General features: G+C 47.3%; 1 protein-coding gene and 2 long non-coding RNA genes across 21 annotated transcripts in view; 1 reads left to right on the forward strand and 2 right to left on the reverse strand.

The window, feature by feature from the left end:
• Positions 1–5,670: 5,670 nt before the first annotated feature.
• LOC135188742 (uncharacterized) lies at positions 5,671–13,102 on the reverse strand. 3 transcript variants are annotated; one of them, XR_010307812.1, is made up of 4 exons: positions 11,623–13,102; positions 11,032–11,127; positions 8,135–8,260; positions 7,808–7,974 (listed from the first exon to the last, which is right to left on the reverse strand). It is a non-coding gene; the product is annotated as an uncharacterized LOC135188742 (long non-coding RNA). The 3 variants fall into 3 exon arrangements; XR_010307813.1 differs by lacking the exons at positions 7,808–7,974; positions 11,032–11,127 and adding an exon at positions 5,671–5,753; XR_010307811.1 differs by lacking the exon at positions 11,032–11,127.
• LOC135188743 (uncharacterized) lies at positions 11,059–12,262 on the forward strand. Its single transcript, XR_010307814.1, has 2 exons — positions 11,059–11,268; positions 11,797–12,262. It is a non-coding gene; the product is annotated as an uncharacterized LOC135188743 (long non-coding RNA).
• Positions 13,103–20,095: 6,993 nt separating the features above from the next.
• The window catches only part of FBRSL1 (fibrosin like 1), a 585,865-nt gene continuing 578,067 nt past the window's right edge, over positions 20,096–27,893 (reverse strand). For 15 of the 17 annotated variants that reach the window (XM_064168199.1, XM_064168194.1, XM_064168212.1 and 12 more), the window contains 3 exons: positions 27,279–27,362; positions 26,027–26,267; positions 20,096–23,666 (listed from right to left, as the gene is read on the reverse strand). In XM_064168199.1, coding sequence (XP_064024269.1) covers positions 22,433–23,666; positions 26,027–26,267; positions 27,279–27,362 — 1,559 coding nt within the window. In that variant the 3' untranslated portion in view covers positions 20,096–22,432. The remainder of the gene's footprint in view (positions 23,667–26,026; positions 26,268–27,278; positions 27,363–27,893) is intronic. The other 2 variants (XM_064168206.1, XM_064168202.1) reach the window with 1 other exon arrangement.

Genomic DNA, 27,893 nt, shown 5'->3' on the forward strand with positions numbered 1-27,893 from the left:
TGTGAAAGAAAGTTGCCAGCACAGCATATGGCCATGCTTGGAGCCGTAATGGAAGCGATTTCACTAATCTGCCTCGCAGCCCACTTGCTCATTCTGTGATCCCTCAGTCAGGTTGCAGGCTTGTTTGATCGCTTCACCTCGGGATCAAATAAGCAGAGGGCTGACTGGGTGTTTTATCTACAGTTGGCAGGAAATGGAGGTGAGAGAGAGCAAGCAAGGGAGTTTCTGTTAAGAATAGAGAGATTAATGCACCTAAATTTAATTGGAATTGCACAAGCAGGCAAGAGGTGTCAAGCTCTGAGTTCATGCATAGATTATGTGGGTGTCCTATGCACTACATTTCAAACATGTGCAGCGTGACTATCTCAGCCTTGTACTTTGGTCCTTTCATGTTGGTTACCAGTTGTACACCCTTATTTCTGTTGTACATCCTTCTGCCCTTTACCTCATTGCACCCCACCACTCCCGTTGAAAGGCTGTGCACAGACAGAAGTGATGCAGGGACCTTGTCTGTGACTTGCTTTCCCCTTGGCTCCAACATACTAACTGTTACCAGTGTCACACCTGTGCCCTCACCACAGCCTGCAGAGAAGTCCTTGCCATGAAGTAAATACTGAAGCAAACATAGGCCAGCTGCAGGCTATGTCCAAAGCCTGATGGTCTTGTGGGTGAGCGGTGCTGACATTCAGCAGCTGGCCATGCAGGGCGAGGTGGGACCCGTGAAGTCACTAGCATGCTTCTAATGGGCATGGGCACTCTTTCATCAAATGGGCATGGGCACTCTTTCATCAATTTGTTGTTAATTGGCATTCATGTTGTTCCTCTGGAAGGCTGAGTGGCTTAAGACAGGAAGATTCCATTAACATCAGACACTGACATCCACATTATTTAGGCAAGAAGATATGCAACCTGGATTCACAACTTGTATCCCACATCTGACAAGCTCTCACTTTGCAGGACCTGATTCACTTTGTGGGTGTCTCTTTTTCTCCAAGCAAAGGCCTGCATGCTGCACACCCTTTCCTGAAGAAATTACACATGATTCCAGGTGCAGGGTTGAAGCTGGTATAGTCAGCACTGCAAGTGTGGGCTGCTACCACTTAAAGAAGGTCATCGGTTTTAAGCCCATTCATGGCCTTCTCACACAGAATCACAGAAATATTCAAGTTGGAAAGGACCCTTAGGATCACCAAATCCAACCAATAACCCTACTCTACAAGGTTCAACCTAAACCTTATCCCCAAGCATCACACCCAAACAACTTCGAAACATATCCAGGGTTGGTGATTCAACCACCTCCCTGAGCAGCCCAATCCAATGCCTGACCACCATTTCAGTGACAAAAAATTCCTAATATCTAGTCTAAACCTACCCAGCTGCAGCTTGAATCACCCCTTTGACAGCAGGCCTTTGATTCAAGTTATTCCTGTAAGGCTGGAGTTTAGCAATGGCCATGGGCAAAGCTCAGCATAGAAATAGGTTTTGTTTCTTTTCCTCGAGGTGCTGGAAGCCTTGGACTCTTCCCCAGCAGCACAGGCTGGCCAGGGAGCCCACCCTCGCTCAGAGGATTGTGCTGTGCTAGGAAAAATGCTTCTGGCTCTTCTCATGTGTATTTGGGGTAGAAAGAAGGTGTAGTTTAGATTAGAGCAGTGCGGCTTTATCAGTGTTTATCAGTGTAGGAGTTCTGCTCCGTGTAGCATAACAGCCTCAAGTCCTTTTAAACCCTGACATCAATATGTGGTGATAAGATAACACTGGTTATCCTGTACCGGTTGCTCTAGATAAGATAAACCCTTTTATTCTTTAAAACAGGACTCAAAGTTTCTGCTATGTTTTCTTTTCCTTTTAATGTAGCAAACTCCAGAAACATTTTATTTCTAAGGGAGTGGTTATTTATAAGAGCAGATAAAATAGTACATATCAGAAATGAGAGGTTCCAAACTTGCTCAAGGAGCATGAAACATTTTCTTTCAAAGTCTAAATAGAAATGAGCTAGTGGGAGGTAGCTCTCAGTGTCTTAGGAAATCATTGGATTAATTAGAAGCTAAAATTATTCCAAGTAGAAGTGGTCATGCCTACATTTGTCAGAAGCCTGTCCACACAGTGATATTTCAGCAGCAGTGGATGTTAATTTTAAGGTGGTTAGCTTTAATCAACATGAAATAACTTTTGTAGAGGTTATTGCCTGAGCCAGCAGTATGGGGCATTTCCATTTTGATTTAAAGCTGGGGCTGAATCTCTCTGCACAAGCCAGGATATCCATAAATCTACAGCACTGGCTCCTGGAGTAGAGACTACATCTTTGGAGAGTTTAGAGACACATCCATTCATTAGTGAGTTAAAATTAACAACTAGGTCCTTTATGAAATTTAGCACTTTAGTCTTGTTTGTCCCAAATGATTTTAACAATGGAGTAACAGACTCTTCACATTTTCTGTATAATTAAAATTAATTGAAATGCTGTGCATTAGTTGTAATTAAGCAATGCAGCTAAGAGCGGTTGTGTCTAATTGCTATGATTACATAGACTACAAACAAGCTCAAGGAACCAAAGTGGAGTTATTGTGACACAAGGACTCAGCTGCCCGCCACCTTCTGCTGACTGATGGCCTGCAGAGGGGGAAGGATGTTCTCTGGGATGAGGCAGTGCAATAACAGACGGAGATGCTTTGGTAGCTCAGCTGGCCCAGCTGCCTCTGTCTTTATCTTCATGCTTGGGCTCCAAACCTGAATAGTAAAGCCTGCCACTGTGCCCTTTGCTCTATCGCTAGTGGGACAGAAATTGAGGCAGGAATGCAGCTCTTGTAGAAGCCTTGGGTGCAAAGTCTGGCACAGCCTATAAATCGCTAAATTAACTTCAGATTTAGCTTCATGTTCACCAGGGCATCCCAGTTACATCAGGCATCAGGAACAGTGTGGCCAGTAGGTCAAGGGAGGTTATTCTTCCCCTGTACTCAGCACTGGTCAGACCACACCTTGAGTACTGTGTCCAGTTCTGGGCCCCTCAATACAAGAAGGATGTTGAGGTGCTGGAACGTGTCCAGAGAAGGGCAACGAAGCCGGTGAGGGGCCTGGAGCACAAATCCTATGAGGAGAGGTTGAGGGAGCTGGGCCTGTTTAGCCTGGAGAAGAGGAGGCTCAGGGGTGATCTTATTACTGTCTACAACTACCTGAAGGGGCATTGTAGCCAGGTGGGGGGTGGCCTCTTCTCCCAGGCAACCAGCAATGGAACAAGGGGACACAGTCTCAAGTTGGGCCAGGGTAGGTATAGGCTGGATGTTAGGAAGAAGTTCTTCCCAGAGAGAGTGATTTCCCATTGGAATGGGCTGCCCAGGGAGGTGGTGGAGGCACCATCCCTGGGGGTCTTCAAGAAAAGCCTGGATGAGGCACTTAGTGCCATGGTCTAGTTGATTGGATAGGGCAGGGTGCTAGGTTGGCCTGGATGATCTTGGAGGTCTCTTCCAACCTGGTTGATTCTATGATTCTATGATTCTATTCTATGACTAGGCAACTCCTCAACCCGGTGCCAGCTGCACTGCGGGAGCTGTGCAGTGAGAAGGTGACCCTATGACAGTGGTAATGAACTCCTGCTTCCTGTGGGAATGTTCTGCAGAAGCAAAGCACCTCCAGGCTACCTTGCACAGCCTCTCCTCACTGAAACCGCCCACAGCAGTGCTGCAAAGGGACCAGGAAGCAAAACAAAAGATCACCACCACCACTCCATTAGCTCTTTGAAGTTCAATTTGAAGTAATCAGGCCTAAATCACAAATTGGTGGCCATTATGTAGGGCACTGCAGGGTTAGGTCGAGGTTGCTTTAGATGTCATACCTATGCAATCATCTCTTTTTTTATCCTGTGCATGTACCCTGCTTAGGCTTTTCTGAGCAGTGTCTTGAAAGTGCAGCTCTAATTGTGGCTTTCTTACATTCTTAATGGATGGTTTGGGGAATAACAAGTCCCTTTTATTTTTTTTCCTACTTTTTTGCTTTTCAATGCCTTGTGAATGTTGAGCTTCTTTTAATGAAAAACCCAAGGGAGAATTGTTTGTAGGCTTTTTGGGATGGGAAAACAGACAACGATTTGAGCTGATGCTGTTATAATCTGCCCTCTGGCCACCTGCAGTTGGCTGGTGCCTGACAGACCTGAGAGCACAGGACTGTGTCATGTTTTGCAGGACACTGGAAAAATGAACCTTTCAGCAAGGTTTCATCCTCTGCTGTACACGGGGGCGGAAGGGATGGAAGGGATGTGGCTTAGTTTTTGCCAGCTGTTCACGTGCCCACATCACAAAGCAGAATGGCCTCACTAAAGCCTTTGTCTGGTACAACAGCAGCAGGGCAGATGTAAAAGTCTGTGCTCAATACACAGCAGCAGGCAACAAAGAACTATAAACTGCCCAAATTGCCCTTCTTAGAGTGCACTGGGAATGACTGACAGGGCTGCCAAGCAAAGCCTCTTGGAATGTATAGCACATGGAAACCTTCCTGTTAATTAAGGGGGATTGCGCTTTGGGCAAGTGACTCCTGAAGCCTTTCTCCCACCCCGTGTCTATCCCTTACTCAGCGCTGGTCTCTGCTGAGGAAGCTCTGTTTTTTCCCACACTCAGACACTCCAAATGAAGCTGTCACCTTCAGGCATCCAACCTCGGACAAAAACCTCTTGGCGTGTCTCAGCCTGCTCCCCTATAAATCCCAGGAATCCATCTCTTGCAGTACTATTCTGTAGCCCAACCTTGCAATATCAGTTCTATCCTTGAGAGACTCAGCTGTCTGCCTTCAGGCTTAGCAATGTGATTGCAAGAAAAGATTTATTCTTTACACATAAGTGTAAAGAATCATAGAATCAGTCAGAGTTGGGACCACAAGGATCAGCTAGTTCCAACTCCCCTGCCATTGCCAGGGACACCCTACCCTAGAGCAGGCTAACCCACAGCCTCATCCAACCTGGCCTTAAACATCTCCAGGCATGGGGCCTCAACCACCTCCCTGGGCAACCCATTCCAGGCTCTCACCACTCTCGTGCTCAGCAACTTCTTCCTCATGTCCAGTGTGAACCTACCCACCTCCAGATTTGCTCCATTCCCCCTAGTCCTGTCACTCCCTGATATCCTAAAAAGTCCCTCCCCAGCTTTTTTGTAGGCCCCCTTCAGACAGTGGAAGGCCGCAAGAAGGTCACCTGGGAGCCTCCTCTTCTGCAGACTGCACAGCCCCAACTCTTTCACTCTGTCCTCACAGCAGAGCTGCTGCAGCCCTCTGAGCATCCCAGTGGCCCTTCTCTGGACACGCTCCAGCATCTCCACATCCCTCTTGTTATGGGGGCTCCAGAACTGGATGCAGTACTCCAGGTGGAGTAGAGGGGGAGAATTACCTCCCTCAACCTGCTGGCTATACTTCTGCTGCAGCCCAGGATCTGATTGACTTTCTGTGCACACTGCTGGCTCCTGTTGAGCTACATAGTGACCCTCTCTCACACAAGTGTGGTGATCTGGCTGGCTTCCATCTTATAATTTCTTCAATGATCTGCACACTGTGAAGTTTAGGGCACAGATTTAGAAAGCCCAGGGGGTAATCACTGAGCCCATGTGTACTAGCACTAATGGAACTGCACTAATATAACAGTGGAGAAGCAGAGCCTTTAAATAAAACCAACAAACCACATGGGATGGACAGACTGCTTGGGGCGTGGGTGGGAGAGTACAGGGAAGTGAAAGAACCGATTAACATTTTGCAGCATTAGTCAGGAGCCTGAGGACCTGCAGAAAAACAAACCAAAATACCCAACAATAGCAAAAAAAAAAAATCAACAACCCCAAACCACCACCACAAACCAAACCAAGCAACCAAAAACAAAACAGCACACACAAAAATGTCCAAGTTTCAAATTTTTTCACTATAGTAACATTTTAATGCATTTAGTCTCCAGTTAGACCACCAGAACAGGTAATAGAAAAGTACTGTGAGATAGGGAATAATCACAAATGAAGTAAAGGAGTGAAATGATACTCATAATAATTAAGTTATATTCACTAGCAACAGTTATCCAAGACACCAGAGAAACTGGGAGGCAAGTAAATCAGGACTAAACCAGATCGTCCTACCCTGCCCCAGAAAACAGGAGGAACGTGCTGTGCACTTCCACCTGGCAGCAATGCCTTGCAGCACTGGATCTGTGTGCACAAGAGCCCATCAATAACCCCCCTAGGCTTGCAGGCTCAGTAGCCTCTGGTCTCCAGCTATTGCTGCTGGAAAGTTCAAATCACAAACTCAGCAATGAGGCATTGGACCGCGACGAAGGTGCAGCTCTTGCCATTGCCCCTTCTAACTTAAAAGGAAAACTTTAAGTTCAGATTTTGTGGCAGTGAAGCAAAGAATCTTCACAGGAGGAAGGACAGACTCTGAGATCTCCTTTATTCTGTTTAAAATAAATGCCCCCCTTGGAGCAGAACTTGCCTCCTCCACTTGCATGAAGTGGTGCAGTTGCCCAGCCACTGGATTGCCATCTTGTCCTCTGCCCAAACTAGACCTTCATTAAAGGGAAAGGCAGATGGTACATGAGCTCTAAACGGAGTTGTGTGCCTGCCATGGGCCCGGGGCCACAACGCTGATGGATTCATGAGGAATGGTACAAAACAGGTTGAGCCTTCAACCATTTTAGGAGGAGAAGTGAAGAAAAACATTGTATCAAAGCATTCAGGGGGGGATTCAGCTTGGCTGAACATGAGACATGCTGCTGGAGCCTGGCCAGAAAGGGGGAGTTTAGCACAGGAGGGCTGCAGGGGGAGCCGGCAGGGGCTGGCAGGAGCCCAGCAGCTGTCCTGCGGCACTGCCGCAAGCAGAACGAAGCCACCAGTGCTCCTGCTGCTGGCTAGTCCAAAGAGAGGGAAGACAGAAGCATGTTGATATTAAAGTGACCTTGTGAGCAAGCCAGAGAGACCAGGACAAGTAGCTGGTCTGCTTGTGACGGGCAGCCCTCCCCTCACTGCCTGACAAACCCTGTCCACCTGTGCTGAGGGCAGGGCTGTGCAGGGGGCAAGCGGACCAAAGCTACCAAAGCCAAGGCAGGCCTGATTTGAAGAGCCAGCTCTGCAGACTGGGGTCAGCCACCCTGCTGCTTGGCAGGCAGGCTTGAAAGGATCTGCTGCAGTGAGGGCATTTTCTCCAGGCTTTGCAAGATATTTTAACCCCCACTCTGCACTGCAGGTGTACAGGCAAGCAGGATTACCTTCCCCACTCAGAGATTTGTAACAGCTGCTCTGGTGTGAGCTGAAATAAACACGGGTTTGGACATATCCCTATCCAAACCAAATGAAGAAAGTGTGCTGTGTATGAAAAACAGTGACATAAATAGAAAGGATGTCTTCAGATATAAAAAGATGTAGACTCCTGGAGTGTACATGCCTCCTGACTGATCCTCCTTTGTACTTGCTTAGCAGTTGATAGCCAATTTTTCTTTACAGGCTGCATTGTGTTCCTTTTCCTGTAAGGATTTCAGCTGAACTATGTAGTTTTTCAACATATCCTAGTTAAGAAGTTTTGGGCTTTTGGTGTCTTGACTTTGCACAAACAAGTATTTTCTGTCTTCCTCATGGACGCTCCCTTATCCTCCCCAAAACACTGAATACCTCTTAAGAGTAATTGAGAAGCTACAGCAACTGCTCCTGGCAGCAGGCTTCTGAGTTGTGCTCCAGAAGCCTGAGCAGCATTATTTGGAACAGATGCTCTTTCAGCTTTGTAACGTTCAGCCAAAACCTATGTCAGTAAGTAAGAGTAAAGCTGTAGGTCGGAGGAAGGCTAAACTGTGTGAGAATCATGTGAAAATGTTTTTTATTTCACACATCCTCTCACTTCTGAAACGGTCTGTGAACCCTAACATGCAGCTGCAGGGTTGGCCTCCTGGATTTGCTACCAATCAAGACTCACGGGGAGAAGCCAAGTGCAGGGTCACATCCTGCTGAGCCCTGGACTCAGACTGTGCTGCACAAAAGAAAAAACCATGGGATATGGGCCAGGCTCAGGGATCTGCTGCTGTCTGTACCCCATCAGTTCATGGGAAGGGCATTAGATGACATTACTGGGCAGACAGGGGGAGGTTGCAGCCAGCCAGCACCTGGCTGTGTAGAATCTTTTGGCTTACCTGTGAGCCAAGAGCAGTCACCGATGCAGAAAATGAGGTGGCAGCTTGCTTGCACCCAGGAGTTTTTGTGACTTTGGGGAGGCAGTTCCCATGCTGGGGTGATTCCAGGGCTGCATGGAACAAGGGCTGCAAAGCAGAATGAAGATTTCAGTTATGAGGGCCAGGCAGGCAAATTTTGATCTCCCCAGATGGATGAAAGGTCCTCTGGGCTCGTTGCCGTCCCCTCCCTTTGCTAGGCGTGCTTGGTTTGACAGAGCTCAAGAAACGAGCAAGTCTCAGGAAATAAATGTTTTCAGTCTCTCTTTTTTATTGCCTGTAAAATAGCAGGAGGCTTTCAAAGCAACAGCAAATCCTGTTAAAAAAAAAAGGCAGAGAAAATTAAAGAAATGTTTCTTGTCTCAGATCCAGCCCTTTTCACCTTAACTTTCCATCATGGTACATAAAACTTTTGTATATTTTGGCAGAGCAGAGGAATAGCTTCTCCCCCTTCTCTTCCTTGCACACAGGCCAGGAGCTCTGAGTGAGCTTTAAAACAGAGTTTTGCACAAACACAGAGTGGCCAAATAATAGAGCAAGAAAACAGCATTAAAGTTTGTAGACAATCAACTTTATTCTGTGCACAGCAGCGAGTTTCTCCCTGCTCTCAGCAGAAATAAAAATTTACAAGTGTTCTGGGAAAGCATTAAACCCCAAACACGTCCAGACAAAGTCTAGTGTAAACTACTTGGAAATAGATCTGTGCAGCACCTTCTGAAAGGCTCATTCCAGCTGTGCTGCTGCAGCCAAGCTGACGGCATCCAAACCAAATACACTCTGAGAGTTCAGGATGGGATTTGAGCGGTGGGATTTTGATGCCAGTCATCCCTGTGTCCCAGAGAGGTAGTCACAGTTCTCTGCTGTTGTGACTCACTTGATCAAAGACCTTTTCTGTATCACTGCTTGCACACTAACACAGAAGAAAGATGCCTGCATGTCTGGGAGAAGATAGAACCTCCCAGCTCTGGGAGAAATACCCTGCTCCTAAAGAGAAGGGATCAAAGATAAGAGGGTAGGATGCATTCTTAGGCACACGCCCCAGCCCTTTCCATAGGGAGCATATTAGGTTTGCTGTGCACTCTTACTGCACCGAATGTTATCTTCCAAGCATAGCAAATAACATTTTCATAAAGCACTGCTTTTAATCAAGCACAACCTTTCCATCCCCAAAGGAGCTATCTGGAGTCTATCCCTCTTCTCCACTGGTCTTTTTTTTGCCCCCTTTTAACTCCCTCCCTTAGAGGCTTGTGCCTCCAGCAAGGAGGGCTCCATGTGGTTCCCTTCGGAGCTCATTAACACAGGTCCATCCATCAGGCCACGAGGCTGTGAGTGGGATGCACGGTGCCCAGGGTCTCCTGGGGCCGAGCGGGCAGGCTGTGTGCAGGGCTTGGCTGTCGCGTAGCGATGCAGTAATAACCCTGGTGCTTATGTGGAAACTCAGTCTGAGACCTGATTATACAGCCCTGTGCACCCATGCAGGATGGCAGTCTTGATGGAGCAGTGGGATCCAGTAAGCCTTGTACTTACGCAGTATATTAAAAGCCCTAATTACACTTCAGTGACATCTAGAGTGGGTTATTTGCACACCCAGTCACTGTTGCAGCTGGGGTCAGGGAATGGGGTGCCTGGATTGAAACTGCCTAAAATGCATTTCAGAATATTAATCTGAAACAATACTCCTATTGCTGCAGTGGTGCAGACCAGGAGCCTTCCAAGAACCAATTCCATGACCTTATTCATAAGCACCACTGAGCCTGCTGACTGGCGAGCAGCTTGTGTGGTTGAGAGCAAGAGCAGCTTCCCAAAGAGTCAGGAGGTTGTTTCCAACATGGCAGGTGCTTTCTGTCCAACACAAGGAGAAAAGCCTTCCAAAGATGTTTCTTTTGCAAGTACTAATGCTTGGGGAAGGGATTTGAAACCCTTTTCCATGCACAGTCTGCATTCAGCAACTGCTCCTGAACAGAAAGGCAGCGTCACTATCAGCTGTGGACTGGTCCTGTGGACAGGACTGACAGCTAACAAGAGTGGCTAGGGAGCACTGCTACAAGCACCCTCTCAGCTATACATAGTGCTGATGGTTGAATTTACCTATTCTCATGTCTAGCTCTGGTCAGAGCCTATCATATCTGAATCTTAGCACAAGAACTGATCAGAAATGTAGTCAGCTGAAGACTTTTGCTTTCAGGTGCAAACAGTTCATTATGGCCTTTCTCAGACTGTGCTGATGAGAGGAATCATTCTTTGCTGATGAGAAGTCCTGCTCTGTTCCCTTCCCCCATTTAATAATGCACAATTTATCAGGCTAAATTGGTGAGCCTAGTAGCAAGTGATTCAAATCAACTTCAGCAGCTATGAGCAATCACATATACTTGAAGACAGCCACTTATAGCACTTTCTGCAAAACCTGAGGAAAGCAGGCCATGAATGCACCACTGCAGCCTATTAATGCTCAAGAAATCCCATTTAAATGAACCTCTAATGGCTGATTGAGACTTCTATAATGAAACTCCTAAAGAGTCAGCTCCCTCCTTCAGTCGGGCAGGCCAAGTGCCTCCCTGGCTTTATTGTTAGGTGTGGGTAAGGAAAAGAAAATGGATGTAAGGACAGCTTGTTGTGAAGGCAGGGAATTAATGTGGCCGAGTCAGGAATATATATCAAAATACAATGATTTTATTTTCCCAAAAACCCACCTCCAAAATTATATACAGAAATTAGTTTAGTGTTAATTAGCAGATTCAGTTTGATTGAGAAGACCTTACAAGGATACCATAGGTAAATTTGACTGTTTTGGAAGTCAGGAGTTGGAAAAGGCTAAGCTACTAAACATAGCATTCATGAGGCTGAGACAAAAGGTTACTCACAGGTGAGCCAGGCTGGCTGAGAGAAAGGGCGCTCCGGATGCTTGTCCTCTTGCTCTCTTTCAAAAGACATTCGAGGCTCATTGAAGCCTGTCAAGCCTGCACAAAGGGTGCTTATGGTGGGAAGCATCCAAAGCAGAGAGGGTCCAGTCCCTCAGGAGCTTGTCCTTCCCAGCGCCAGGGCACTCCTTCTGCAGGAACTATCCAGGCGGGGAAGAACTTTGCGGCAGGCACCCCAAGGTGGGCAATACCTCAATATTTATACCCTTCCTAGACAAAGAGTTGAGTTACCACTGCCTAGGCACGAAGACGACAGCCAGTCCCCAGCCCAATCCCAGCGTGAGCATCTGCATGGGCACCCCTCATGCCAGAAGGGCCCTTGGCCCTTCACGCCTGCAGGGCAGGGAGGGGTGCAACAGGTTCCTCTGCCTTTTCCTCTCCCGTTCAAACCACAGAGGGAGAGGAATTTTGGGGTACCCAAGACTCCAGGACACAGCTGTGTTCTGAGGAGAAAGCAGGGAAGCCTCCTAGTTTTCCAAGGGTAGACACCCTCAGATAGCCTCATCAAGAAGGTCGCAAAGGGCTATGACTCACCTGTGTCTCCTGGCACTACAGGAAGCAGTTTATTAGGCTGCAGTCACCACTGTGCACAGAGAAGTTGGCTCACAGCATCCTTTACACAAAGCATTAAGGTGCCTCAAGACGCAGAGAAGAAAGTCTGAAGTCTCACGCAGTTTTGCAGCCTAAGCTGTGTCCTTGTTTCCATAGGAGACCTGCCAGGCTACATTGACAGCTCAGCTGATGGAGCCCTTCCTCTAATTTGCCACCGAGTCAGTGACCCAGCAAAGGGCAGTGAACCCTTGAGGGTGCTGATGATGAGCAGAACAGCCTCCAGCACACGGTTGCTGTGATGGCACAGAGGGCGCTTAATCCTTGGTGACTGCTCTGCGTTTCACCTTGAGGTCAAGACTGCTCTACCCAGCTCATTTATGCTTTTGCCTTCCAGTGAGGGCTGAGCGTTTTCCTAGCTCAAAACAAATCCTGTTAACAAAACAGTGGTGGTGTTTTGCTGCAAGGAAAAACCCACTGCCTCATGGCCCATCCAAGGTTAATCAACACTGGTGAAGCAGGAGCCCAACTAGGAAACACTCCTCTGGTCTACAAAGAAAGGCTACTCTTCCCTCTTCCTCCTTCAGGCTCCTGATGCCTCCCAGGTGCCTCTGTTTGGGGCAGATCGACCCTTGCTAGCAGCTGGGGAGAGTTTGCCAGGCAGTGTGTCAGCAGGCAGCTGGCCACAGGATCCCGTAAATCCTGGGTTGAGGTATAAGCCTGCGCCCAAGATCAGCCCTCCTGTGCCCTCCCTGAGCACCAGCCCTGGTGGTCCCTGAGGACTCGAGTCACCCCACTTGAGACGTGGGTGGTCCTCGGGCTGGAGATGGGGCTCTGCAATCAGCAAGCCCGGGCCCTTGAGCCGGGAAAGGCTGTGGGTGCCTCCGGAAAATGAGGACTATCCTACTGCTGCTTTTGTAGTAGCAACTGCTGCGCCGAGATAAAAGCTTTTGTTTGCCTTTTCTCTCCTACATTCCTAATCTCCCTCCGTGCTGCTCTCCCCTATAGTCCATCAAGCGCTTTTAATCTCTAATTGCATATGACTGATGAGCCTGAACTCCATCCACGGCGTTGCCAAGAACCACTTTTTTTTCAGAGCCTGCTTTAGCTCTTTAGGCCAGTCATAACACACTGCAGGACCATTAAGAGTTTATAGTTTGTATACATAACACCCTCGGAGTACCAGAGGGTGGTTTATCCAAACAGAAAAGAATTGAGATGAATGAATGCAGAAATGACTTTTGGCCAGGAAATACTTTAATTTTAATTAGGGGGGAAGGGGGCGAGAGAGGAATGAAGAGGCTTTCTTCTCTCACAAAAGACAAGACTAATGAGTTTACAGCTGCAGGCGCTGACCTTGGAGCATCCCGTATAATGCTAGTGCTGAAATGTTTGGATGTGATGTTAGACCCGATAACCTTGCTTCTAAAAGGAAGAAATAAAGGGAAATGGCTGAATGGGGAGAGATCCATTTCATGGGGATATACGGATGTATTTATTTATTCCCCTCCCCCCCCCGTTACATTCCCATTCAGCTGCCTTTGGCGACGCAGCCGTTCGCCCAGCTGCTCAGCTTCCTATGGGCCTCATCTGTTTGTCAGAAGAAATAGCCATTTGCAGCAGCTTTCCCCTATTTAGGACCCTCCCTCGGCACAACATCCCTCTTGCAAGCCCCCACCCCTCTGAAGCCCACGGCCGGAGGGAACAAGGTGCCAGAGGTCCGGGAGCCGCAGTGCTGGGCAGCCTGTGCATTAGGGAAGATGCAGCCAAGGCTCCTGGTGCAGCAGACCGAAATAGGCTGAAAATTACCCAAGCTGGGTACAGACATCACCTCCCACTTTGCTTGGTCACTGGCTGGTGATGGTTGAGCCTGTGCCAGCACCCCCACCCAGAACTGGGCTCACAGTCGGCCCTGGCCTGGGAGGCTCCTTCTCCTGCCCTATCAGTGTCAGGGCACGAGGACCCCTGTCCAGGCACGGTGCAGAGATGGAGCTGCCTGCCTGCTGGACATGAGCTGATGAAAGCTGTCAGCTGGGTCTTCTAGGGGCATGTGCTGGAGCAGAAGTGACCTGGTGTTGCGCAGCCGCGGCCGTGCTGGGCTCTCCCTCCTCCTACAGGGCACAGCTGCTGCTGAGCGATGTGACTCTGACAGGCTGCTCCTGCACCTCCATCCCTTGGCCCTGTGCTGGCTTCACGAAGGGCACAGCTTGTTTACCTTCCAAAAACTGCAGAGCTGCTGGTCCCACCTCCCTCTCCACTCTGCTCTCTCTGGGCTGGAGACACTGGCCATGAAGTCTCCCAGCAGCTTCTGGGCACCCTGGCATCTCCATCCTCCCCCAGAGCTCTTTCCACAGCCCCATGACACATCATCTGGCCCTGCAGACCCTCCCACGGAATGCTGCCGCGCTGCAGCCGTGGCAATTATTAAACTCACGAAGCTGCTGTGAACTGTTGTGGCTGGGAAGCTGGTTTTGCCTCCGGGGAATCAACACCCCCTGCCCTGCTGAGTCAGCAGCCAGATGGGCTGTGAAACAATAGCGCAAGTTAATGGAGCAAAGCAACCATCGGTGTTTCCTATTAAAAGTATTTTGATGATGATGATGATGATGATGATTAATATTATATAGGGGCTGTAATTTTCTCCTGACTCACTCCAACATCTCACAAAATAAACAGTTGCTGTATTATCCCCTTGTAAATGAGACCACAGGATTGTAAACTTTAATTTGTTACTTTTGGCTGCTCTCAGGTTTGGCAGACAATTAAACCAATTCATTAGTTCGCAGAGGCACATTTTTGGCCGTGCCTGGCTGCGTGAAGTCATCCAGTGAACGCACTGGAGGCAGGGTGCAGAAAACCCACACAGTGTCCTTGCACAGGATCCATCAGCAATGGTCCAAACAGGCTGGCTTGGATTTTGCAGGCCCAGGTGAAGGAGGTCTGCTTTCTCCCATTGCTCTGCTGTGCCCAATCTGAGTGCCCCAAGTTGTGGCCAGGGTATTGATCCTGTATCTGACTGGAAAGCAGCTGGGTCGTGCCTGAGGCTTAACCTTTGAGTTCTGCAGTTTGATCAGTGAAACTCCATAGGACATGGCAGAAAATGCTGAGCTCTTGGAAGGACTAATCTGACCATGTGTGACCTCCAGAGCCATCTCCACCAGCTAAATTAATTCCAAGCTGGACTGCTTTCCATCCCTGCTTGCTCAGCTGCAGACACATGGTTACCCTGTATGGCCCCATGACATCAGTGCAAGGCTTTCAGTCTTTTCAGGGCTACCAGCCATATGTGCTGGGAATTCAGGTGTGGGTGTTTGGTTTAGATGGAAGCTGTTCCAGTATTATTTGTGGTACTATCACCTCCACTGTCTGAAGAGGAGTGCAGATCACCGATCCGTTAAGGTCACCTCCTCAGACCTTTTTCACATGCTGTAGTTTCTTAGATGTCCATTAACAAACCAAAACTCCTGAGCCATCTTAGTTTAACTCCCTCCTAAACCATAAAATCCCTCCCTTTTTCTTTGTTGACTCTTCAGTAGGCACAGAAGCCTCGGTGCCTGTGGCCAAGCACCATCGACCCTATCAGGTCAGTGGAAAGGCAGGCGATGTTCACAGCGGCCTTGATGGTGGTGTGGATTGCTGTTTGTTACTGAGATACGGCAGGAAATTTGCCCTGTTATTTTCTCTCTTTCTGCTAGCCCTTTGCTGGCTGATAGACAAGGTATGGCTGCCTGCATCCTAATGGGTTTTGTGGGAATCTGCACACAAGGGGCGGAACACAGCCTTAAAAGCAGACAGGAGGTTTTCAGCTTGCAGCTCCTATCAGTGAAATACAAAGAATAACACACATTCCAGCAGAGGACTCAAAGTGCTTTAGGTCAGTTTTTCTTCCAGCTTTTCCATTCAGCAAGCCATTAAGTAGACACTCTCAAATCCTTTCTCCTCCTTCCTAACGCATTGCATTGGCCCCGTCTCAGTGACAGTAATTCGGCAAGCCCCCAGGAAGGATTTTACAGGTGATGGTGGTTCCTGTGTTTCTGTTTAAGAGCCATTGACCTGGATGAAAGGATTTTCCAAGCCATAGAGGTACATGAGACAGAAAAAACTCTTCCTTATGTTACAGTTGAAAAAAAACCCAAACCAACAAAAAGAGAGGAAATTCCACCATCTCCTGTGTGCTGGTACCATTAAGCCAATGTGGAAGAGATCCCAGCCTCATGAGGCATGGTCTCAGCACAAGGCTGGGCTCGTTCCCTCTCCAGTTACAATTATTAATTCCTTTATTTCAACAAGCAGCCTTTCTCTCAAAAACCACTCTCATCTTTGGGGTTTTATAATCCATTTTTGGGGGGAATGCTACTTTATAGCATTCAAAATGAAAAGCTTCCCCAAACTAATTCCTATCACTCTTCCTCTCTGGCCGGCACTTTGAGTTTGGATTTGCACAGAGTTCTCCTCTTCTGCAATTTTCTCCTGAATGATCCCACCACTGTTGGTGAGCCTGGGGAGCGTTGCTGTTGCTGGGCACTGGCTCCTGGCTTCTCCATCAACTGTCAGCATTGGAGAGAAGGAGAGGCTGTGGCAGGGAGCAGAGCATCTGTGAAGAGCTGGTCACTTCCCTCAGTCTCTAAGTAGGATTTCCTTTCCCTGAAATAGAAATATCTATTAACAAAAGTGTTCCGATAGGCCAGTGAGGGAGCACTGCAGAAGAGCTTCTTGTCTTGTGAAAGCTCTCCTGCAAAACAGCCGCAGAAATGTCTTGCAGAGCTCCTTCTGCCACTGGGAAGGATGTGCAGTGTGTGGCCAAGGCTGATGCTGGTGTCAGCTGGACCCTGGTCTCCTTTGGGTGTCTGGTATATCCTCTGCTCCTTAGACTCCTCAGTCCCTGGCAGTGGTGAGAAACATGTAGACATGGCAGTCTGGAACGTGGTTTAATGGCCATGGTGGTTTTAGGTTGATGGTTGGACTTGATGATCTTTTCCAACTGAACCAGCTCTATGATTCTGTAACTGCTTTTGGGGAGGAGTCGAAGGGCTTCACCCTGCTGTGGGCTGCTGCAGTTCACACCATGAATTTGTGTCAGAGGTTGGAGGAGGAGGAGGATGAAACTGGTTGGGTTTTGAATCAAAGAAATACGTCCTCTATTTCCCTCCTTTCGGCTATTTACCAGGGCTCAGAGTAAAGGGCCTGACAGCCGTCCAGCGCGGCCTGGCTGCTGTCATCTGTGTGACACACAACGGCCATCGAGCCGCTAATGAGAGACCTTCTGCTCAACGGCCAATTGAGCAGCCGCTGCCGGCCGAACAGCTCCATCGGCGGAGGGCTGGCTGGGTGTATCTCTATTTTGACACATCCTCGCTGAATGAAGACGAGAACGAGCAGAAAACGGCTGATGATAAATGCGGCAATTAGGGAAGCTTAATGGAGCAGAAGGTTTTTTGTGAGAAGACAAAGAAATTGCCGTGCTGACACCTGCAAGGAGGTCCCAGCCGCTGCCTAGGGACGCTTCCAGCTGTGCTGCAGCGGGGGGGGCCGGGGCAAGGGGGGACCACCCTTTCCCTTCCCTCAAAGACCTTGCCAAAATGCTTTCCAAGTTAAGCTTCCAAAGACCGTTTGGTTGTTCTTTCCCCCCATTGTATTCAGGACTGGTAGCCTGTCACTGAGGCCGGTCGTGCCCTGCCCTGCTCCCCACTTTTCCTCTGATTTCACGAAGCACAAAGCACTGCTGGGAAAGGCTTCTCCTGACAAGGTACGAACCTGATGGCACGAATAAGCTGTGGCACCAGCACGGGGCTGCCGTTGTGCTGGCTGCGGCTGGACACGATGCGGCTTTCCTGGCCGCTGCTGATGCTGCTGTGCCCGCACTGATGCCCTGTTCAAGGCTGAGCGCAGGACCTGCTGCACCCTCGTGTTTCTGAGCTGAGCCCTGGGCTACCAGCTCCCCAGCACTTCAGTGGAAGTGCTACATTTGTTTGCTAAAGCCTCATTTCTCTTGTTTTCCAAAGCAAAATGCTAGTGCAAAGGGACACCAGAACACATCGGGGAAGCTCTGTAGGGGGTGTGCAGGGACAGACTCAGCACTGGGAACTCCATCTCACAGCGGTGGGAAATGGCTTTGGTCTCTTGCAAGCTCATTACCAAAATCTTACCCAGAACTGCAGTACAGCCATTTTCCTAAGACTCTGGCAAAAAGGAATTTCCTGGAGGAGGTAAAGGAAAGGTTTCCTTCTTTGGCAGGAGCCAAACAAAACACAAACTCTGTTTTCTCTGCTGTCGAGGGCTTTCAGCTCGAGCCCAAGCTGCGCACCACTCATTTACCTGTTTCTGGCAGTTGGTAGCCTGCCCAACGCAAAGCTGGTGGTGTCTTGCTCCTGCCTAAGCTCTCAGGATATTGCATTTCCAACTTGTTGACTCCTTGTGTTTTCCCTTTTCTGGACCTGGGTGATGCTGGTGTTGCAGATCTGCAAGAGTCCCTGGGTTCCTCTAAATCAAACCCTTTATTCATCTAACTTGAGGTCACCCCTAAGTAAGTCTACACATTATAGCGTCTATAAAGACTGGAAGAGACGATTCCCACCTGCTTATTTTAGGCAGTACAACTGCTTTTTAGAGAAGTACGAGAGCTTTTTTCTTTCCCCAGAACAAACAATCTGAGGATTCATTACAGCTTTACAGATAGTTGTTTGTTTTTTTTTCCTCCACAATCTCCTGGCTATTTGTCTACTTCAGTGACCAGCCAAGACTGTTCCCCATTAAGTGGAGTGCGCTCCGAATCTTGTTCCACCGAGCTGTGGCGGCGTGTGGCATTGCATTGCAGACATCACACAAATGCAAGAACTGCTCTCCCTCCTTAGCTTGTTAAAATTAAGGTGCCTGAGGCAAGCAACAAGCCTTACAAATCCCATCCTCTTCCTCCTATCCTCTTCCTCCCACCCACTCCCATTTGTTTGCTATATCCCACCCTTTGTCAGTGACTGGGGGGAAGTCTCTAAGGAGATGGCCAAAAGCAGAATAAAAATGGTAAAACCAGCAGAAAATGAAAGATCAACAGCGGCAGAAATGCAGACAAAACCCAGGAAGTCCTTCGGTAGCCATTCTTTTTAGCAGAAGGCAGCTCAGCTGGGGTGGCTTAAAGGAATAAGGCTGAATTAATTAGTTTCTCTGTCTAGGTAATAAAGCCATTAATCACGCCAAACCATTTTGCGAGGAGGCTGATGCTCGGCCCCGCGCAGCTCCGCCAGAATCCCGCTGTAGTGCGGCGTTATTGATGGGTCACCCTCTGAAGGTGCAAGAGCACTGCCTCCCAACGCAGGCAACGGCACACCGTGGATTTGCCTTTAATATTCAGACTGCCACGACATCAGTCATGATGAATTCTTCCGGCACCAGTGTGGCTGCAAGAAGCAATCCTTCAGGAATGCCAGGGGAGCATGGCATTGATTTAACGCTCACTTCTTGAACCACACACAGATCAACTGCGTCCAAAGGGTACGGTCTGGTTCTGTGGCTGCTTAAAGCGTGCAGTAACTACCCCCTTGCTTGCACTGGGAAGATGCAGATGTGGAGTCTTTCTAACAGACTGAGGAGGTTCATTTATGCAGGTCTGTTAGAGGTGGCATCAAGCAAGGTGTCATGCTGGACAATGGCACTAGGAGGGAATTACAACCCCACTGAGCCAGCATTACAGCTATCTTTACGCCGAGTCCAACACACTTTTCACTTCCACCGTGTGTTCTATGTTCCTCCGATTTCAGCTGGGAGAGCAGGTGCTGATTTTTAATGCCTATTTTGTTTTAAGCTTTCTTTCATCAGATTAAGGACCCTGCTATTTTATTTCATTTTACTTTTTTATGGTTGGTAATTTAGTCACATGCAAACTTAAAAACAGAAGCTGTAACATGCTGTTAAAGCACAGTCGCCCACTGTTAAATCAGTTACTGAGAGCGAGTGGGCTTGGAGCACTTTTCCATCCCCCTGCAGATGTCTGCTTTCAGCCTACAGGAAAAGCTGGGGAAGCAAATGAAAAAGCACGTGGAGAACAGTGCTTGAGGTGAGAACCTTCCCGTAGTGATGCCGGCAGCACAATCCCTTCAAGTAAGCTGCTGCAGAGAGACTCTGCTTCCTTTTCCTTCCTTCCTTCCACCCGCCCAGCAGAACACTGCCAGGGCAGTGCAGAAGACGCAGAGCCCGAGGGCCATGGGGTGGGAGAGCTGCTGCAGAGTCGGGGAACACCACTCTCCTCCTCAGGCCCTAACCACCGCCGGCCATCGCCTCTGGAGCCTTTGATGGGCCAAGTTCCTTCTGCCGAGAAAGATTCACAAGCGGAATAAAATCCCTCTGCCAGCACCAAGCCCTTCACCAGCTGCCGGCTGCCTCCTCCCCGCCACCAGCGCAGCACCGTCAATAAACCATTAGCCTCGAGTCAACAGCGCTGGCTATGACACACAAACACTCAACTACCTTTTTCATCCAAAATCAATGTTGTATTTATCTTCATTGATCTACAAGGAAACTGAATGTTTAAAATTACAGGGGGGTGCAGGGGGGAGGATGGGGAGGGGGGGGAAACAAGAGTTACAGAGCCAAGAAAATAGTAGCGGATGGCTGAATTAACTAGAGAGAAAAAAGCCCAGGATATATAAAACATGGACACTGAAAAATAAAATAAGGGAGGGAGGGGGGGGGATGGTACAGCAAGTAAAACATGGCAAAATTTACACATGGATGAAAAGTAAAATTGGAAATAAAAAAAGAAATCATGCCAAAAAAGCAGTTCAAGGCAGAACCACACTGAAACAAACATTCGCTTATGGTCTTCATGTACTATAGATAATATAGCAGAATTTCTTCTTTTTTTTTTCTTTTTTTTTTTCTTAAATCAACCATTAGACTTTTTTTTGTTGTTTTTGTGTTTTTTGTTTTTTTTTAATCCACTCCTAAAATTCTACTTTGTCTTGTATACAGATTCCAATAAGAACACTGCACAATTAGCACAAGGGGTCCACGGAAAATTGTCCTTGCTTGCCAGCGATCCTGCCCACAACACAAAAAAAAAAACAAAAGGAAAAAAAAAAGGGAAAAAAAAAAAGAAGGAAAAAACCAAACCAAAACAAAAAAAAAAGGGAAAAGAAAATAAAAGAAAACAAAAAAACCTAAGGAAAGGGTCTGCCGCATGGTACTGTGCCAGTTCCATCTGCTTTTGCCAGCTTGAAAAGTAGGAAACCAAAATTCCCTTCCAGGAGCGTTTTTGTCTCTCTTTCCTCCACGAACTGTCCCTTGTGTTTGTACAAAAAAAACTCAAGTCTCTCTTTTGTTGGTTTTTGTGTTTTGTTTTTTGTGTTAAACACAAGCATCCTTCTTCCCTTCACATTCCACATCCATTCTGTCTCCATAGTTGCGAGTTGGTTGTTTGGTTTTTTTTTTTTGGGTTGGTCTCTTTGTGTGTGTGTGTGTGTGTGGTTATTATTTTTGTGTGTGTATGTAGGGTTTTTTGTTTGGTTGTTTTGTTTTTATACCTTCCTCCCCCCAACATCCACTAAAGACCTGCCTCCGAGTTCTTGCATAGTTGAAGTATATATATGCCGTTACTTAGCTTTCTGAGCGTGAAGTTCTGACTGTGACGAGAGTATGAGTTGTAACCATGTTAACAAATAACCAGAGTGGTTCTAGAAACCATTTTTATAAAGCCTACCTATGTTAAGAATTTAATATTGGTGTACATTTATATTAACAGAATATTTACACTTGCTTTGCTTTTTTTTTTGCCTTTTTTTTTTTTCCTTTCTTATTTTTTTTTTCTTCCTTTTATTTATTTTTTTGGTAATTTTTTTGTTGGTTTTTTTTTGTGTTTTCTGTTTTGTTTAAAACAAGAAGTCCCCCCCAAAATTTTTTTTTTCCTTTTAAATTTTCTGCATAATAGAATAAGGCAAAAAACAAACAGTTTTGTACATTATTATTATTATTATTATTAATATTTTAATATATATCTGTAACTTCGGTTCCAAAGTACCAAGGTAAGTGATCAATTGGCCTCAGAAGGGAACCTCACAGTGGACTGTAAAACTACAGTATTTCCATAAATAATACTTTTAAGAAACCCTGGGTTATTTTTGTTTTCTTTTTCCTTAAGGATCTGAGGCCTTTAAAAAATGCAAATTGAACTAAAACCGAAAAAAGCAACCAAAAAAAATTTTCTTCTCCTTGAAGTGAATAAAGAGCACAAAAATTAAAAAAAAAAAAAAAAAATACAAATCCATTAAAAATGTTTCTCACATTTGGGAAAAAATGTACAAACTTGAGAGTTTTAACAGCTTTAACTCATTTTTTTTTCCCCCTTTTTTATTTTTTTCTTCTTTTTTTTTTCTTTTTTTTTTTTCTTTTTTTAAAGCACAGAAACCAGAAAAAAAACAAAACCCAAAAAAACCAAAAAGAAACAAAACAAAACAAAACAAATCAATACCTATATATTAAATTCCCATTCTCAGCAACCTCCTCGTTGGAAAGTCTGCATCCCCGACCCCGTTACTTATGGAAATGTGCTTAACTTCTACAAATTTTACATAAAAAAAAAAAAAAGAGAAAGTTTACAGCAGTGCATTTTGTAAAAGGTTTGTCTGTTGTGGGTTTTTTGTTGTTGTTTTTTTGTTGTTGTTGTTGTAGTTTTTTTTCCCCCCCCCGGTTTGTGGTTTTTTTTGTTTTGTTGTTGTTGGTTTTTTTTGTTGTTGTCGGTTTGTCTTTTCTTTCCTGTTTGGTTGGTTGGTTTATGTACAGGTGGGTTTTTAAAATGCAATGTTGGGGACTATCGTGCCTCTACTTCTTTGGGGTTCCTAGAGGGGGAGTAGTCCCTGGACTCTGAGTTTGTGAGTGGAGTAGTCCTGCGTGGGGAGGCAGGTCTGGTGCTGCTGGCTGGTACAAGAGGCGGCGGGGCGCTCAGCGCTGCAGTCGGCGGGTTCCTGTTTAAAATCCCGTTGTGCATGGCAGTGGATGGACTCAGTCTGGGGTAATGCATCCCGCTTAAATGAGGCATGAAGGATGGCACGTGTGCCAGGTGGCTTTCGATGGGGGACGAGTGCAAGTGGTGCATTCTGGCACGCTCAAGTTCTTCCCGTAAGTGCAAGCGCTCTCTTTCCTCCACTTGCCGCAACCGCTCCTGCTCTCGGCGGGCTTCAAGAAGGTTTTCATGGTTGTAGTCGTGTGGCTCCCTGTCTCTGTAAGAACGCTCGTGGTCGTAAAACCCAGAGGTGGTGGGGAACCTGTGGATAGGATCCGTCCGGAGCTGGAAGTCCATTCGACGGTGCAGGTCTAAGCTCCGGTAGGCATCTCGCAATGGGTCCCTCATTGGGTCCCAAGGAAATCCAGGATGTGGCAGCCTCTCTCTTCCTGACAAGGGATTCATTCCTATGAGTGGGGTCATCATTCTGCTGCGGTCCAGAACATTCATGTTGTTCATCTGGTGCACGCTGCCCATGGAGATGGGCATAGAGGCAGCCATTGAGTGAGGCAATGATAATCCATGCAAAGTAGGTGGTGGGGGATGCTCCACTGATCGGGAGTGCTGCGAAGGCTCAGACCCTACCACAAGCACATCACTATCTTCCTTCCTCTCCTCTTTGACTTTGATGTCATTCTTAATCTTCTGGAGGTCGCTGGGAAGCTCTGTCTTTCTCTCCATGTCCTTGCTCATTAGATTGGTAAGCTTCAAGCTCTCACTTAGTGCAGGTTTGCTGTATGGGGATACAGACTGGATTACTGGCTTTGTGTTGTCCTCAGAGGGTCTCTTATCATGGCTTGGAGTTTCCTTCACTGGGGAACGGCTCTCTTTAATCTTGTGTTCTGCTATGGGGGGCTCTCTTAGCCGGTCAGGGTGCTCTCGCTCGGGTTCTTTGGACCGCTCCCTTTCGCCAAGGCTAACCTGCCTGATGGGGTCGCTGGAGGTTTGGCTGTTGCTGCGGATGAGATTGCTTATCTGGTGTGTCACTGGAGCTGACGCTGGTGAGGATCTGTTCGAGTGTCTGTTTTTGTCCATGAGGTCTCTGTAAAAAGAGAGGGCTTTGCGTCAGCAAGCATACCTGTGACATTGGACATGTCCTGTGATGTGTCTAGCTGTGTTCATTACAGATTGCTCAGAAAATGATCTGAGAAGCTCTGCTGGCACAGAATCACAGAACTGTCAGGGTTGGAAGGGACCTCAAGGATCATCTAGTTCCAACCCCCCTGCTATAGGCAGGGACACCTCGCACTAGATCAGGTTGCTCAGAGCCCCATCCAGCCTGGCCTTAAAGATCTCCAGTGATGGGTGTTCTACCGCCTCCCTGGGCAACCTGTTCCTTTGTCTCACCACCCTCGTGGTGAAGCACTTCTTCCTAACATCCAATCTGAATCTACTCACTTCTGGTTTTGCTCCATTCCCCCTAATCCTATCACTATCTGACACCCTAAAAAGTCCCTCAACAGCTTTCCCATAGGCCTCCTTCAGATACTGGAAGGCTGCAATAAGGTCTCTTTGGAGCCTTCTCTATAGCATCCGCTCTAGCTGTGACGCTGCACTAATAGCTATGCACTACCTGCCTTTATGTACTGCACAGATGCATATACTGACTGCCCACAAAGCTGGGGGCTAACCTGGGGTGCATTTGAAAGAACAGTGTATTCACCCCTAGAGACTTCACTGAAAAACAGACAGCTTAATCTTTGTTTAAAAGATGCTTATTGTGTGTCCTTACAGACATCTTGCTTCCAGACAATGATCTTCTTGGCTGTACGCTCAGGTTCCTTTCCTAAAACATGGATCTAGGCACACAAACCAGAGGCCTAAAGAAGCGTGTGCAGCTCCTTCACAAGGCAGCCTTGTTGACTAGAAGCAGCCGTATGATGCTTCCTCTCCCACAGAGCTGCAGGAGAGTTGATGTCGGCAGTTTTGGCAGGTAAGCCAGGTGCTCCAGTTAAAAACATCCTTGACTAAACCATGGAACTGAGCAATTGACCTGCAACTCAAGAGGGCCTGCTATGACGAACAAGGGGTTTGATGACAATGGCTATGGTTTAGAAAGAGAGGCAGGAGGTTTTATAATTTCTGACTACACCTTTACCTCTGAGCAAGCCAATTAGTCACAGTCACTCCCACCTCTTTAAGAGTGGGATAAATAATGCTCACCTTGAACAACCACTTTGCTCTGAATGAGAGACACTTTAAATGCAAAGTATGATGGTGTGATTGAGAGAACTGCATTATGCAGCTGAGAGGCTCAGGGATGCCCAAATTTTATGCTGGGTTTGCTTTTGAGAGCTGTATGACCTGAGTGCAGAAAGCTGGAGTTGTTTTGGGGAGTTCTGTGAGTATTTATCACTTATGATTACATCTGCTAACCCTGACTTCTTCCTCCGAGGTAGTCCTGATTGCTGGTCAAGGATGTGGTTTGTTAAAACCATTTCCAAACAGGGATGCTGGGGACTGAAGTAATAGAAGTGTAATAGAGATGTTAACCCCTGTGTGAGCACTCTTGAGAGTAAAGTAACCTTGATTTGCAAATGAATTACACTAAAGCCAAGAAGGGAGCTTTCTATCTGAATGACTATCCCTGCACGGGTGTCAGACAATTTAACACTCAGAGCAAGCTGATTTGGAGCCTATTGCTTCCATATAGTCTTGCTCGCAGGCACTGTCTGAAGATCTCATTGAAAGCACTCCAGACAAACTATGAACCCCTATCACCAGATAAATCTAAGCCTTGCAGGCTGTTTTTGCCTACAAAGAAGTAGCTTGCTGGGGACACCCGGGCTGGGAAATATAAAGGGTTTTACAGCTTCAGAATCACCTGACTGGAAGCTAATGCAGTATCTATAGTCCGGGTGATACAGTCCTGTCACCATTATTAAGGGTTTGTCTACAATGCAGTTCTTAAACCCCACTTTTGCTAATAGATTCATGCTCGCTGCTCCAGATACAGGCATTTGCATTTTTATCTCGTTAATGTCCAGCTAACATTTGAATTCATCAGCATATCTGTACATTAATGAGAACTATGACTGTCTCCAAAGGACTCATCACACCCCTGCAGAATATACAGCCCTCTTAAAGCACTTGCACTGAGAACAGCCCAGCACGCCCTGGGAACGCAGTGACATTCTCATTTCCTCAGCCTGGTGCTTTTTATTAACCTGCTAGCAGGGCCTGGCTTGCTATATTTCCACAGAGGACAAATTCTAAAAGGCAAAGAAGGCTTTTTTTTTGGTGCTGCTGGTGCTTGTGCTTATCTGAGAGAGAGGCCTACCAGCTGCTGCTGAGGCGAGCAATGGTTTGCTCTGAAGATTATTTTACAATCGGAACAATTAGAAATAACACAGAGGGGAAAACAAGGCCAGAAGAAGGTGCTCCAAAGCACAGCCTGCTTACCTCTCTTTGTCTCTGTCTTCTTTACTCAGAGACAGATCCCTCTTCTCGGGCTCCCGCTCCCGCTCTCTGTCTCTGTCATGGTTCGTCACCGAGGAGCTCCGCTCAGAGTCGGTGGGCTTGGGCCACTGTGGAGGCGTGGGGAAGGAGGGTGGCGTCCGATGGAGTCTGTTCCATGGCTCGTGTGGGTTATTGAAATTCTGCAGGTTGGGGCCATCTTTGTGAGTAAAAATGTTGTTGTGAGCTAAAATAAGGGCAGGTGGAGGAAGAGTTAAAAATCATTCGACCCAAAGAATCCCAGGTGCATTTTTCACAATGCTCATCACTACCAGAACTGCTCTTTCCAGACGTGTTCGTCTGGAGCTAATGGTCAAAGGGAGCTACTCACAGGGGGACACAGATACCTCCAACACTGGGTATAAGATCCACCAGCTCTTTTTAAGGCTGCTGGTGGAGAAGCTTTAACTATGCATCTGAATAACCCAGACATGACTGGAAATGCCCAGCTCCTTGTCTCCCCCAACCCCAGCAAGGGTTCCAGCACAAAACCAATATTTTTCCTCAGCTCCTCTCACTGGCAGAAACTTTTATTTGTGGGTAGCTGCAAGCAATCAGCTGCCTGCAGCTGAGGGTTCAGGAACTTTTTATTTTAAGTGGTGGTATGTGTGTGTGTGTGTATAAAAACAGAGCTTGGCTGTAGGCTTTCCAGAACAGTCACTTGATTTTCCTCCATCAATCTTCAGCTGATTCCTGTTGCACCATGAGATGCAAAAGCATGCTCTCTTATGTGTGGCTCTCAAGCATGTCTGGCCTAGAGGTAACATGTTTTTGACATAAAATCGTTTTATACAGGTATTTGAATCTTCATACAAAGGTTACAGAGGAAGTCTACATGCTGAATTAGGAGAAGCATCAGTAGCTGTTCCACTACGCATCCTCGCTGTTGAAGGCTACTACTTTAGATGCCCACAGGGTCCCAGAGCTCAGTGGGGTCTTGTAGCTCTTGCACCTCTAGGAGCACACAAGGTACCAACCTTCAGCAGTGAGGAGACCCAGAGCCCAGCTAGTGATTGCCTGCGACATGCAGAAAAGCTCCCACCGCAGAGACCTGGAAATCTTAGGTGCAGTGTTTTCAGATAGGAGAATGGAGGTTAGGAATTAAACTTCTTTAAAAACTACCACCAGCTGCTGTAAATATTAGCATGTGGCTTTTCTGGAAGGGATGTTTGTCTGCAGTAACCCAGCCAGTACTTACTCAGAGCATGACTGCCTAATCCTCCAAAGGCATTGCTGCCTAAGTTCCCAAGGCCGCTGAAGGTGCTTGACCTGCTAAATGGATCTGGAAAGGCAAACAGGGATTTAGCAGGCATTTAGCCAAGAATGTTGGAGAATGAAACACACCCCTCCCCTTCTTAACGGTCTGAATCCAAGGAGGATTAGGCCAGACTTTAAGCTGATCCTTCTCATTGCAAGGTTCTTTGCACAGAAAATTCCCATCACGTTAAAATGGAGAAGGGATTCAGTGCTCACTCTGCAAACAGGTGCTGTGATAAACTTTTGTATGCCAGTCAGAAGGGAGCTAGAAATGAAGGTCTAATAGCTGAAATTAGGGTGGCTGCTGCTGTGCTGTAACTCTCCCTCCTTATCAGTGCTAGTAGCAGAAGTGTCGCAATTGCCTCGAGAGAAGAGCAGCAGCAAGCTCCTCGGTCAGCATACTGAGGGGATGCATTGTTTCAGTCATGTTTCTGCATACAGCCTCCTACCCTCGTTGTGCACAGAGACAGTCCTGATTGCTACAGGCATCCATCCTCACACCAACTAAACACGTGCCAAACTCCTCTCCCATAATAGCTTCCTTCATCCTGGTGGT

Source organism: Pogoniulus pusillus, chromosome 30 (assembly GCF_015220805.1).
Source record: "Pogoniulus pusillus isolate bPogPus1 chromosome 30, bPogPus1.pri, whole genome shotgun sequence".
Classification (NCBI taxonomy): domain Eukaryota; kingdom Metazoa; phylum Chordata; class Aves; order Piciformes; family Lybiidae; genus Pogoniulus; species Pogoniulus pusillus.